Source organism: Lepidochelys kempii, chromosome 10 (assembly GCF_965140285.1).
Source record: "Lepidochelys kempii isolate rLepKem1 chromosome 10, rLepKem1.hap1, whole genome shotgun sequence".
NCBI classification, from domain to species: domain Eukaryota; kingdom Metazoa; phylum Chordata; order Testudines; family Cheloniidae; genus Lepidochelys; species Lepidochelys kempii.
Genome location: NC_136389.1, coordinates 10,769,185 through 10,783,731, shown reverse-complemented (window position 1 = coordinate 10,783,731; position 14,547 = coordinate 10,769,185). Strand labels below are relative to the sequence as shown.

At 40.2% G+C, this 14,547-nt stretch overlaps 1 protein-coding gene and 1 pseudogene across 1 annotated transcript in view; both read left to right on the top strand.

Moving 5' to 3' along the window:
- SDK1 (sidekick cell adhesion molecule 1) overlaps positions 1-14,547 on the top strand; it is a 640,834-nt gene that overhangs the window by 267,868 nt on the left and 358,419 nt on the right. The window contains exon 4 of the mRNA XM_073361953.2: positions 1,129-1,276. Coding sequence (XP_073218054.1) covers positions 1,129-1,276 — 148 coding nt within the window. The remainder of the gene's footprint in view (positions 1-1,128; positions 1,277-14,547) is intronic.
- Positions 3,230-3,643, top strand: LOC140917977 (ribosomal protein eL22-like 1 pseudogene; annotated as a pseudogene).

Below are 14,547 nucleotides of genomic sequence, written 5' to 3'. Positions count from 1 at the left end.
TTAGTTATAAACAAAAACATGGAGCAACAGTGCTGATTATGTCTGAATAAGTAACTTGCAAATCACAAAGATGATTAAAGACAAAACAAAAGCAGGAAGAAAAAACATAGCATTTTTAAAAGGGTTTTAGTCTCTTATTTCCTTTCTTAGACGGGCTGCAGGTTCATGTTCTTCTGCCGTCCCTGCATCCCTTTCTGCTCCAGAGAACTTGAATACTGACCCCTTGGCCTTTGGGAGATGGGAATTCAGTGGGGAAACCAAAACAGTTATTTCTGTACACCAATTCGTAATTTATAGAAAAATAAAATGTATACAGATTTTTAGATGGCAGAAGAGTAGAAACCTGCAGCTCAAAGACAAAGCTCAAAAGACCAAACAAAAGCAGGAAGAAAAAATGCAGAGTGTTTTTAATGGACTTCCAACTCCCCGTCCTTGCCCATAAAAATATAAACTACATGAGCGCACTTGTGGGAGGACCCATAGTAGAAGTTTGCATTTAAAAAAAATGTCATATACATAGATTGGGTGTTTGGGTCATGGAAGGAGGCCAGAAGAACCAACAGCTAATGAAAATATTGCAGATAACCATGGCCTTGATCCTACAGTTTTATCAAGTGGGCACACAATGGTCCATCAGCGTGAATCTGATTGGCTATTGGTGCGACTAGACCATGATACAGTTATGCCTGTGGGTGTAATAATAGACTGAAGGAGTATCATGATCAGAAAGACTTGGGAACAAGAAAACTGTGCTAAAGACTTCATAAAACATTTACACTACTTTTGTATTTACATTACGAACTATTTTATCCAATGTAAGAATATATTCCAAAATTATTTGTACATTAAAAATGACACTTTCTGGTTTAAAAAAAAAGTCAGTTATTGCAATAGGACACGTTAAATCGTGTAGCAGTGCTGAGTGATACACTTGTGTGCTCTGGAGGTACTGTGTTTTGCCTTGTGCCTCACCACACACCTGAAATCTGCATTAATCAACACTATTGTCAGATCTTTTTACTTAATTATGGCAATGCCGTAAAATATAACTTTTTCTCTGATGCCTTTTAAAAGAAAAGAAAGGGGAGAAGAAACTTCCAAAACTTTGAATATAACTTTTCTCTTCAGATATGGGAAATTTCATGGACACAGACCAGAGAAAAACAGTGTCACAAGGACAAGCTGCAGTTCTAGCCTTCCTGCACATCATCAGCTATCCCAAACCACAAGTGACTTGGTTTAGAGATGGCCACAAGATTATTCCAAGCAGCAGAATGTAAGTTGATGTGAAGTTCAAACAATTAAAGATGTGAAATCTGACTAATTACATTTGATAACAGCTTACATTTTAAACAGACTAATTACGGTTGAAAGAAAATGAAGTAGTCATGAAGTAGCTCATCCCAAGTTTGAGATAAATGGCTATTTCAAGACTGGCTTTGAAATTCCTAAGTAATTCAACAAAATAATTCATGTGATCTTAATGGTGGTTGTACAGCAGCGGGCAGTGGTAATGGAGAATGGCTGCTTTCTCCTCCTCCCATTCATTTTCCTGGTGTGCTTTAGAGAAGTGAGTGTTTGTCCCTGGATTGTATTTACTTGAATGCATTAATTTAATGAATGCTGGTATTTACTTATAAGGCTGCATTTTATATTGAGCTCTGCTTGATGCTATTTTCCTTGACAATAAAACTGTAATCACTGATTATTTCTCCTTATTCTTTTATCCAACTGGCAGTTTTATTTCCTTTGGTCTAATTAGCAGTTCATCCACTCGTGGCAAGGTTGTTGCACTGTGATTAGCTAAGCATTATCTCAAGGTTTACTAGTTTATCCCTTACCTAAGACATTTAAAATGCCAATGTCTATCAATACACTCATGTGTTTATTTAAAGCTTTGTGTGGTCAGCTGGAGTGTTAAATTTTTTTTTGTCCCTGCCTCTTTGTTAAATTTAATAGAGAATTACTGGGTTTTTTGGAGAATGAGAATTTCTAAAGGATCCAGTAGCTGGCAGCTTATGGTGAGAGATATTTTTAGGTTCCAGGATGGCTGCTGAGCACTAAGAGTTCTTAGTAGGGAAAAAAGGCTTTTGAGTTTTGACTTTTTATCTGGAGAGTCATACTTTTAGAAGAGCATAAGATCAGCCATATTGGGTCAGAACAATGGTCCGTCTAGCCCAGTGTCTCTGACAGTGGCCAGTGCCAGATGTTTCAGAGACAATGAACAGAACCAGGCAATTTCAAGTGTTCCATCCCCTGTCATCCGGTCCCACCTTCTGGCAGATGGAGGTTTAGGGACACCTGGAGCATGAGGTTGTGTCCCTGACCATCTTGGCTAATATTTTACTGCAGTCCATTTATGCACTTTGTAAACATGAAAGCTAGTGTTACAGGCTCTTTTGAAAGTCAGTTGGAATTAGTGTGGTCAAGGATGTGGAGCAGCTCTGTGATGAGTTATGACAATATGGCCTGCTAATTGGGGTAGTTATTGTACGGCTATATTCAGTTATTGGAATATTTAGTGTATATATGTCGGTTTAGTTTAATAGCAGCTTGTTGGGGAAACAAACTGGAAGCAGAAACAGTATGTTGTTCCAGATGAAACATCTCCTGGTAAACACTTCAGTGGGGCTAAGAGACAATGCCTGAACTCTTTACCTGTGAGGAATATACTCACTGACCCCAGTCAAGTTACAAAGCTTGTTTTGCCAATGCTGGGAACAAACAGATCAAAAGAGCTACAGGCAGCTAAAAAGTCTCTTTCCAGAGGTCAGGCATTTCTTTGGGAGCTGTTTGCAGGGAACAGATTGACACAAGCAGATACCTGTTCAAGTGTCTGAAGAAGCAAAGCTTTCTTAGGCCTTCCATCAAAGGGTGGGAGAGCTTTAGGTAAGATAGATATACATACAGGCTGGCTGTTTATTTTAAAAATCCTATTTCTTGTATCTTATGCTGCTTCCAACTGTTAAGGTTAAACAGTACTTTGATCTAAGAAGGCTGTTTGGCATCCCTGTGTTAACCACTGGTCACGAGCCCCTGACAGGAAGAACTGCAGGTATCAAACCTAGTCAGACCTATTGGGATAAGTGCAGTGGATACCCAGGTACTGGTCTAGGAGTGGGAGAATCACAGGATTCCATCTTGAGAGAAGTGAAGGCATGAAATCTGAGACCTCAGGGGGTGCAGTCAGAGGCTAGAGAAGGTGTCAGATGTGCACCTAGCCCTCTAAAAATCAACTTGGAAGTTTAGCCTTAACCTCACCCATCACGTAGAAGATCGAATATTTGATTCTGGAAATTTTAAACAATTCCTAAAGGAGAAGGTTAAGGTCAATGGAAAAACTGGAAACCTTGGGAACATAGTTCACATTGAACGTTTTAAGAACAAGATCACAGTCATATCTGAGAAGCAGTTCTCTAAAAGATATCTGAAATACCTCACAAAGAAATATCTCAAGAAGAACAGTCTTCATGACTGGCTTTGTGTGGTCGCATTTGATAAGAAGACAGGAGCTGCGCGGCTTCCAAATCGGTTAAGATGAGGAAGGATCAGAGTCTGAGGAATAAATGAAGCTTTTACTGAAAGCTTTATACTCTTAAACAGCATACAAAAGACTAAACATCTATTTATGACAGCACTTTAACTTATTGGTGAATAAAGGTTTTGTACACTGTTTAAAAAAAAACAACTATGAAAATGTGTAATGCCTCCCTTAGGGGGACTGAACTACTTGCCTCTGGGCAAAAGTTTTCTGAGCAGCAGCCCTCCAATTTTAAATAAGGCCTTATATACACACAAGATGTATCAATTTAACTGAATCAGTTTAGAAACTGATCTGATTAGATTGTTTTGACCCTTTGTGTGGATGCTCTTAAATTGGTTTGAGTGCTTTATATTCCTAAATCAATACAAATCACTTTATATCCTATTAAGAGTGTCCACAGAAGGGGTTTGCACCCCTCTACCTAAATCAATCAACTAGTCAATCAGCTACAATATTTCCCAGTAATGACAACATTACACTTTATGCAGGCTGATGAAACATTCAGGGCATGTCTGCACTGCAATTAAAAACACGTGGCTGGCCGATGCCAGCTGACTTGGGCTTGCAGGGCTTGGGCTAGGGGGCTATTTAATTATGGTGTAGATTTTGGCTTAGGCTGCAGCCCACACTCTGGGACCCTCCCACCTCACAGATTTCTAGAGCCCAGGCTCCAGTCCAAGCCCAAACATTTACACTGTATTTAAATAGCCCCTTAGCCCAAGCCCCATGAGCCTGAGCCACCTTTCATGGGCCAGCCACAGCTGTCTAATTGTGGTGTAGACATACCCTCAGTGCATGAACTGGAGAGAGCATAGGTGGTTATTCCATGCTGAAACTTCTTATTGCCACCCCAAAGAAAAGTTGACATTTATTTTTTCACGGTAACATCATTCAAGAAAACCATTGGCTCAAAGACCAATTATTGGAACTGCTTCTCATTTACACTAAGGCCCATCCACTGCTTTGTCAGTGTAAAGTGGACTTAAAGTAAGCATACTTTAAAGTTACACACCCTTTAAGGTCCCTTTATATTTCCAGAATGGTGTGAACGGGTGTTAGTGTAAATGAGAACCAGGCCCATTAGGAATACAGGGATAACTACCATTATTCAATCAAATTTACATCACTGTAATAGAAATCCAGGTGAATGTACAGGCTTTGTCATTATTGTATAAACTTAAAAGATCAAAATTAATAATAGTTATGCAAAAATATTAATTCTTCAGCAGTTCGTAAGAATCTGTCATTTAATTTTCCATTATTGGCATTTGCAGTGGAGCTGACATAGCAGTTTTAAAGCAGCTAATGCTCATTAATTTGCTTTTTTTAAACTAATATCAGTTTTTTTCCTGCCAGTGTGTTAATGTTTCAGTTGAGCCTGTTTAGCATTCCCATCTTTATTTGTTTCTGGGGAACGCAGGTAGCAGAAGATATTATTGCATTGTCGTAAATTCTGGCATCACATTATTATTTTGGAGGTATTTTACAAATATATTGAATAGGACTAGCCTTTGTTCTTTTTCTTTTCTAATGTCAACTTCACATCTTAGCATGGTCTCCAGGTGTAACAGATACTTCTTGAATTTAGAATAAGCAAATGTAACCCTTCTGCCTGTCAGAGTTGGCAGCAACAAGGGCCGGGTTCAGTATCTAGGGGTTCCATTCCAATAACACAATGCAAAACCAGCTCAAGCCCCCACCCAGTGACCTGGGACAAATATATACCACTCCCGCTGGGCGCCTCCAAGAGGCAATATTTCACCTCTCGCAAGCACATAGTCTGAGTATAGCAAAAAGCCTTTTAATAACAGAGAGAAACAATGTGGCATTATGTTGGGGAAACACCACCAACAGGATTTATAATACAACCCATGAGCAAAAAACCCACCCCAAGCAAATTGGGGCATGTCCTTTCCCTTTGGTTCTTGAGTCCAGCAACCCAAAATCACCCAAAGTCCCAAAAGTCCAATGACCCAAAAGTCTCTGTCCCTGATCAGGGCAGCCCCAGAGTTCAAAAGTTTATCTGCAGAGTTTTACCTCCCAACCAGGGTGGAGATTGGGGGGGGGTTAAGGGGCACCTTACGTGGTCCAAAGCTGATGGCCCCACCTCTCCATGGGGCTCCGCTCTGCCAGCCGCCCCATAGCTGCTCTAAGCATCCAACAAAACTGCTCTGCTCAACCAGCCACTCCACTTGCCGTCCCACAAACTGCTCTGCTCCACCAGCTGCTCCGCTCTGCTCACCATCCCGCAAACTACTCTGCTCTGCTCCACCAGCCGCTCTGCTCGCCGTCCCACAAACTGTTCCACCATATATCTTCAGGTTCCCCCACTACTTAACACAACACTCAGTGATTTCAGCTCTTAGTAAGTTTAGCTCTTTTGTGATTTCAGCCTGTAGTAGGGGAGCCTCAGTGCTGGTGCACCATTAGCCCAAAGCGAATTCAGCTCAGCAGCCTGTAACTAGACGCCTAATAGAATCAAAATTAGCTCTGATATTCCACAGTGGAGAGAGGAGGAAGTGCAATTAGCATGTAAGGCCCTCACCAGGGGGGCCCATGCCACCAAGTATTAATACCTGTCCCCAAGTCACAGAGTTTTGGAACCCATGTCCCTTGCCTAGTGAGTGCTACTTAGTTGATGGCGAGTCCCTCCATCATAACAAAAGGCCAAGTACAGTTCCACTGTCCTTGATTCCCATAATCAGGGTAATAACAATTTATTCTTCCTGCCCTAATAACAGAGACACTGGGGATCCCATAGCAGCCAAAGTGACCATTTGGGCAGCTATGGCCTCATTCTAGGCGGGGTGGGTGTGCCTATGCAAATGAGATCAGCCCCTGAAGTGCTTTTCCACAACTTGCCACACCTCACCACCAGATGTCAGGGTGGAGCTCATCGTGACTCTGCTTACACAAAGATAATAGACCAATTTCTTATTCCTCTTACTAGGTCAGTTGGTTAGACTGGAGAAAAAAAACATTGATTCAATGGATAGATTAGTCTTCACATTCTTCCACAAGTGAAAAGTCATGATGATAATCCTGCTGTGTGAGAGTGCAGAGCTGTGATATTTACTGGGATGGGGCTTCTTTTGAGATACAGACAATTTCTTTAAAAGACAGTGGATTTTCATTAATTTAAATGGCAATGAAACTCATGGTGGAAAGATTATTCGACTTTGTAGAAAATAACTGTATTAATTCAGATGTTAATCAGTAGCTTAGCTGCATTGATTAGATAACAAATTCTTAAATTGTGTTAAAGCCACAGGATATAGATCGGAATAATGGCTTAATTTGTACAAGCTTTTCACTTTCAAATCCACTCTGAAGATCTTTAGTTCCTGCTGCATGCAATCACAGGTGGGCTGATGTAAAGATAACACAAGCATATGGAGCTCATCATGTCTAGTAAGAAGCCTTTCATGTAGTCCTGAGGTTGCTGATAAAATTCCTGATAGAAGATGACTGATATGCCACAGAACATTTATTCAAGTAAAGCAATGGAGTATATTTACAGTATTTCAAAGTCCCAGATACTTTCAAAGCCCCTGAGTTTGTTTTCTTTCCACCCTATTTCAGTGTATTCATGTGTGGTGTGTAATACAACAAACCAATATAAATTTTGCCTATTGAGAGTTTTCTTTCATCAAAGTCTTATTTTGATATTTTAAAGGGATGTTTGTGCACCATCAAAGAAAAGCCATGTTACTTCATCTGTAATAAAAATTGTACGGTGCTCTTAATCATTATTCTCTTCAGAATAAGGGAAACCTGACAATGTATTCAGATGAATTCATATGGTGGCCAAAGAAGGTGTGTTCGTATAGAAACATCATAAAGGATTAGAATGTTTTGTTCATTATTTCATTATGGAATCTTCATTTAGCACAGGATTATGAAAATCTTATTTGCGGTACCGGTGTTCTATTACCTGAGTCACCAGTTTCCTTGCTGCATTGTTTCCTCTCTTGTGTCCAACTTTTCTCCACCTGTTCATGGGCCATTTGGAATTTTTTATGAAGCAAAAATATTTGGGAATCAAACTTCATTTTGTAGAATGTTGGTCAAATATATTGCTGTTCAGAAATATTTTTCATATGTAGCTAGCTAGTTTGTTTCTACCAGGAAGTGGTAATTTTAGTCAACACTCAAAGTAAATTTGAGAAAGTATTGGAAAAAGTGTGGAAATTCAGTGGAAAGACTCCTGTTGACTTCAGTGGACTTTGGATGAGGGCCTTAAATATTGTAGCAGAAGACCAAACTTTGGGGAAGAGCACAAAGAGTTGAAGCGATACACAGCTATTAAATTACTAGATGCAAGTACTACAGCGTAGGAGTGAGGAAAAAGGGAGGAACAGTGCAAACCTTCATTTGAGAGGAAAGTAACTGGAAAGTGACACTTGGTAGGGAATGGAACCAAAAGTTATCCAGAGAAATATTTTTCTCTGTGGCTAAGCTGTCTTTGCTTTGGAAACTTACAGTTTCTCAGGCAATCGGCATCTGGTTTAAGTAGTTTACTGTAATTCTTCCTCCTTTAATCTTTCTGTTCTGTGAAATCTATTCTCCCGTTAATACACACACATGCAACATTCATTAAAGTGTGGATTTGAAAACCAAGAGTCTGATTTTCAGCTCCTAATTGGGTGCACGTTTGCAAGGGATACACCTTTCTAGCCACACATGCACAAATCAATTATTTTCACACATCCATCCACATATATACATGCAAAAATATACATACCAACTTACACCTAAAATTAATTTCTTGTCCAAAATCATATCTCAAAAGCAAAGAAAAATCTGTAGATGCCTTTATGAATATGACTAACTGGGTATTAAAACCATTTCTTGCAGTTCCGCACTGGTATTTATAACTGAAAATTTAAAATGATATATTAAGGGCATGAGATGAAATCATCACTTGAATATCTGCCCTGAGCAAGGGGTTTCATGTAGCTGTGCTGCCCTAAGAGCAGTCTGAGAAGCAGATTGTGACAATGAGGGTATGTATCCACAGCCATTAGAGGTGTGATTGCTTCTCATGTAGACATAGCTGAGCTAGCTTTTGAGTAACAATAGCTATAAAGCTGCAGTAGCATGGAGGGTGACTGCTGAAGTATGTACCCAGGGTCCTTGGTGGGCAGGACAAATCCATGCCTCAATCAGTGCTGCCATGGCTTCACGGCTGCTGTTGCTCAATCTAACTAGATTGCAAATTTGGGTAAATCTGGAGATTCTGTCGTCCCACCTTCTGATTGCAGTGTAGACAAACCTTGAAAAGGACATGGACTTCAGTGAGACTTAAGCATATACATACAGTTAAGAACATGCTTAAGTGCCCTTCCTAAAAAGGGATGCTTTCCTAAATTGAACCCTTTGTGATTTTCACTGTGGAACCTCAATTTTGCATAAATATTTATTTTTCATTTATAGTATTTTACATTCTTGATCCCCATGCCTTTTCTAGATAAAACAGTAAAGTTTTACTCAGTACAATCCACCCTAGCTGTTTCTGAAGTGCTGCTAAGCACTGCAGTCTGGCTATCAGAAAAACCTGACAACTTCATTTGGACCATGGCCAGTAGCAAAGATCAAAGAAGAGTCTGGGCTGTGATGTTTGTAGGATGGAGAGGGAGGCTGGAGGCCATAGTAAAGATAAACTTGCACTCTTTTGGATGGGAAAGGGGAGTGAGGGGGAATCTGCTCTTTGATATAAACACAATCAATGCTCTCCTGGAGAAAATTTGGGTCAAATTTGTTCACTGATTCATAGATTATAAAGCCAGAAGGGACCATTGTGATCCTCTAGTCTTACCTCCTGCATAACACTGGTAACAGAACTTCCCTGTTTGAAGTAGAGCGGATATTTTAGGAAAAAAATCCAATCTCGATTTAAAAATTGCTAGTGATGGAGATTCTATCACAGTCCATGGTAAGTTGTTTCAATGGTTAAGTACTCTCGTTGTTAAAAATGTGAGCCTTATTTCCTATTTGAATTTTGCCTAGCTTCAACTTCTAGCCATTGGATCTTGTTGTACCTTTTGTCTGCTAAATTGAAGGGCCCCTGATCAAATTTCTGTTTCCCACTCATGTACTTATAGACTATGGTCAAGTCACTCCTTAACTTTCTCCTTATCATGCTAAATAGATAAAGTTCCTTGAATCTAACTATAAAAGGCAGATTTTCCAATCCCTTAATCATTCTCATGGCATTTCTCTGAATCCTGTCCAATTTATCAACATTCTTCCTGAATTGTGGACATGTAACAATTTAGATGGCATATAGGGGCCCAAAGATGTTAATATAACCCAGTCCAATATTAAATGATTTTTTAAAAAGGCTTGGTACACAGAGACCTCAGCCTTCTTAGTACCATGGCAAACTCTCCATTAAAAATATTTGTTAACCCTTTATTAAAGATAAAAAGATAAAAGATAAAAAAGTTATAGCATTTGAAATATAAACTATTAAGTAAGGCCTTTTTTTTTTTAAGCAACATCCCTTTTTCCTTTTCCCTTTAGCTGGAGAGAGTTGTTAGAAGGAAAAAACCTTTGTTTTGACATTTTCTTAAATGGTATTAAAAAGGGTAATAACTTTCCTTGGGGGAGGGCGGGGGGGGGAGAGAGAAGTTAGTGGAGATGGGGTGGAGCTGTCATTGCTGCTGCTGTTGAAGTCTGCTCCTGTTTCCTAGAAGACAAAACAAGACAAGCACACACACCCAAGGAGAAAAAAGAACAGCAAAGATAAAAAATGCAATCTCTGGTGTTGGCTCTCTCTTCCTTCTTGCTGGAGAAACAGGCATAGCACAAGGTCTTATCAGTCACCTAACAAACTTATACCTGCATCAGGCTGTTCAGGGCATTGCTTGTAGTTGCCTCTTTCTGGTCACAGGCTTACAGCAGTGCTGCAAATATACAGTCTTGCCTGGCTAAGCCAGATTCTTATTAGACAGAAAGCAAAAAGAGAAGGACAGGAAAGAGAAGAAATAAGATGGGGAAGGTAAAGGAGACATGGGGGCAGGGATGAGGGGAGACAGTCTCACATCCCTGGTGGTATTCAGCTGGAGACAGTGGAGGTGGCGGCATGGGCGTCGGATGTAATAGGCCGGACAACTGGGCCACGGTGCCTGCCCCCCACCCCCGAGACCCTCACCACCACTTCCACTCCACCCCCCACCCACAAGGTCCCCTCTGCTCCCCGCGTCCTTTTGCGGGAGTGAGGAGCGAAGTGGAGAGCCAGTGGCCGTTGGAGTGAGGAGGCTCAGTTGGGCACTGCTGGGGCCGGCGGCTTGGCAGGGGGGTGGGGTCTTCAGGGCTTGGAGGAGCTGGCGCTTGGGGAGGCTGCCGGTGGCTCTTAGTGGGCCGGGGGGAGGGCCGTCAGGGGCGGGGAGAGCTGGCGGCTCAGCCTGGCCCAGCTCAGTGCTCGGGGAGGCTGCTGGCTCAGCCCGGCCTGGCTCAGCACCCGGCCTGGTGCTCAGGAGGTCCAGTGGCTTGGTCTGGTGCTTTGGGGGGCTCGTGGCTCAGCCCAGTACTGAGGCTGGCCCAACTCTGGCGGTGCTGGGGCCAGCCTGGCACTCAGGGGGGCTGGCGCCGGTGGCTCGGTCTGGTGCTGGGGTGCAGGACGTGGTGGGTCGAGGGCGTGGCTGGGGTGGGTGGGCCGGAACTCTTCTGGTCCGGGGGGGCCCTCAGGGCTTTTCCTTTTATGGGGGGAGTGGGGTGTTGGGGCTCCGGCATGCAGGGGACAGGGCCTTGGACAGAAGGTGCAGAGCTGGTGGGGTATCCTCCCCAAAGTGGGGGTTTACCTGCTGCCCATGGGTAGCAGTGTCATCTGGGTCCTCCTCTTTCTCTGGCCCCATCTGGTCAGGACTCCTACTGGGGTGGGGAGGTGGCAGTGATGGTGGACAATGTTTCTCCCAAAGTCCTTTCTTCAAGGACCCCAAAAGGGAGTGATGGGTGGAATAGCCCATCCCCTCACTATTTTGTCCACCAGTTAGGCCTGAATTCTGACATACCCATTTTGGTTTCCAAGTAGAGGATTTCCAGTCCTCTGCTCCTCTTATTTACCAGTTATAATCTTAACTCCGTACTTGAATGTCATTAGTTCCTTTTGTTAGTACTAATTTAGTCTCTGTTTCACTTTTGCATCTTTTCCCATCAACATTTATTGTTACACGTTACTGTGGCCCTGTATGAACTTTTACTTACTTTTTACAGTTGAGCTCACAGTTCTGGTAAATTTGTAGACCCAGTTATTATAATGCACACCAGAACTGGACATATTCCAGCAGCGATTGCACCAGTGCCAAATATAGAGGTAATATAATCTTCCTACTCCTCCTTGATATTCCCATTTATACATCCAAGGATTGCATTATCGCTTTTGGCCATTGCGTCACACTAGGAGCACATGTTAAGCTGACTTTCCACCATAACCCCCAAGTCTTTTTTAGAGTCACTGCTTCCCAGGATAGAATCCCCCATCCTCTAAGTATGGCCTATGTACTTTGTTCCTGAATGTATAACCTTACGTTTGGTCATATTAAAATATATAGTTTGCTTGTGCCCAGATCACTCGGTATCAGTGACCTGTCTTTGTTATTTACGCCTTCTCCAATTTTTGTGTCATCTGCAGACTTTACCAGTCATGACTTTGTTTTCTTTCAGGTAATTGATAAACATGTTAAATACTGTAAAGCCAAGAACTGATTCATGCAGAACCTGACTAGAAACACATCTACTTGATGATGATTCCCTGTCAACAATTGCATTTTGAAACTTGGCAGTTAGCCAATTTTTAATCCATTTAAATGTGTCTCAAGTTAATTTTTTATCATTCCAGTTTTTTAATGAAAACGTCATCTGGTACCAAGTCAAATGCCTTACAGAAGTCTAAGTATATTAGATCAACACTATTCCCTTTATCAACTACACTTGTAACCTCTTTAAAAAAAGATACTTTAGAGTCTTAATGGGCTAACTGGCTTCTTTCATACTCCAGCAATTGTTGCTTTTATACTGAAAATTGTAAATAATGATTCCAAAGTTAGTTTATGTTCTGAGACCAAAGAATTCAGGCACTGGCATTGCAAAGAGCAGGCATATGTTCATTTACCTTGCTCCATTTACTTTGCATAACAAAAGGTGGGAACAGTCTTGCATTAGACATGTAAACAGCAATGTCCTCATTTGAAAGTTCCAGTTATTTGAATTTTAAATTTACATATTTGTAACTTCTTTTTCTTCCTTGGAAAATGAAATGTATAGACTATCAGTCTGGGTTTTTTTGTTCCACGAGGAGGTAATTTCTACTGGTGTTTATCAGATTAGTATGCAAGAGCATGTTTTGTACCATGCTAGGCTCCTACTTAATTGCAGGTTCTTGTCTTCAAATTGCATCCTGTGGCCTACCTGACAAGAATGTTAGCAGAATCTCCTTTTATATGTTGTTTTCGTTGTGTGGTTTTCCTTGAGATATGAAGTTTATGGTTTAAACATCTAAAATCTCTAGTTAGTTTTGCAGTAGTATGCTTTCCTAATGATAATCTTAATTGTTACATCTAGGGAGTAAACTGTATCCCAGGTGATTTAGAAAACAATATAATGCATAATTGCATATATTTAAATAGTTCAACGTCCATTAACTTATTACTCTTTGACTTCAATTACTTTAAGAAAGATTTGTCTAAATTTAGCATTTGTAATGGAAAGAACATAGTGATGTCAAATGTTTTTCATTTTTACTGGACTTTTAGTGTACATATTTATTTTTATTGACTTATGAAATAGTGGCTCTGTGTTAATACTTCTGTTAAGTTGTGCTTGTCATTCATCAGCTTCAGTAAAACTCTTGATAATTCTGAAAATGGAGTCTTGGTTTAAATGTATAATAAAGTCAATCTGTCACTATACACATACATATATAATGATTATGCCATAGATTGGGCCTTTTAAATATATATTTAAATATTTTAACTTAATTTTACTGAATTTTTATATAGCATAATAAAAAAGAAACCCTAACATTACAGCAGAAGTTACCAGGACTCAGGTAAATATTTAATTATTAAAAGGTAATTTGAAAGGACTATTACAATGTGTTCAGGAATGAAATATTTTAGATATAAAATCTGAGCCTGGGAATTTTTTTGCAAAAGAGCAAACCAGGTTCATTTTGCTGTGTTTTAAGTTGAAAACAAGTTGACTCATTTTATAATATAATAATAAACATATCTGTCTCTGGTGTTTTTCTAAATTCAGGTATAAAAATATCTTTGTTTTTCAAACTAAAATTTTGTGTCAGGAGTAGTTTATAGTGGTCCTGATGCAAAGCCTACTAAAGTCAGTGGAAGTCTTGCCATTGATTTTCAATTGATCAGACCCATTGTGAGCTAGTTAATGTGTATTTCTGAATATTTGTTTACATTTAGAAAAATTTAGACTTCAGGTGTAATATATGCTTGTTTCACATTACTGACTGGGATAGTGGCAGCAAGAATGCAAGTAGGGTTAGTTCATCTTTTGTTATTTTGCTATAATTCTTTTAAAGGCAAAAATAGCTCTTCTTGTGAGGTGACCTCTCTTTGGCCTCTAAGGATTTGGTTAAACTAATTGTGATTTTTTTCCCGTTTCTTCACTGAGATTTTACTGCCTTTTACTTCATTTTCTAATGGTTGATATTTAAATTTTTTTTATTGTAGCAAATGTCTAGTATTGAATTAATGTCCCCTGGTACTTTTAAGCACTAACCTAAGTGTGCCCAAAAGATGTCACTCATGGCCTGTTGTATTTTGGGGTGGTCATGTTTGCTTATAGTTGTAGGAATTGCTTGAAGATTTCCTCAGAAGTTTTCAAGGTCCAGTAGACACGAAGAATCTCCTGATGTCTTTCAAGTAGATGCCCCACTGGTATAGGATCCTGCTTCAAGATCCTTCTCTTCAAAGAAGCCTCAGCATGCTGTGTCCCTGAATGAAACTCTGAAATTATTGAAGTACTCCACAAAT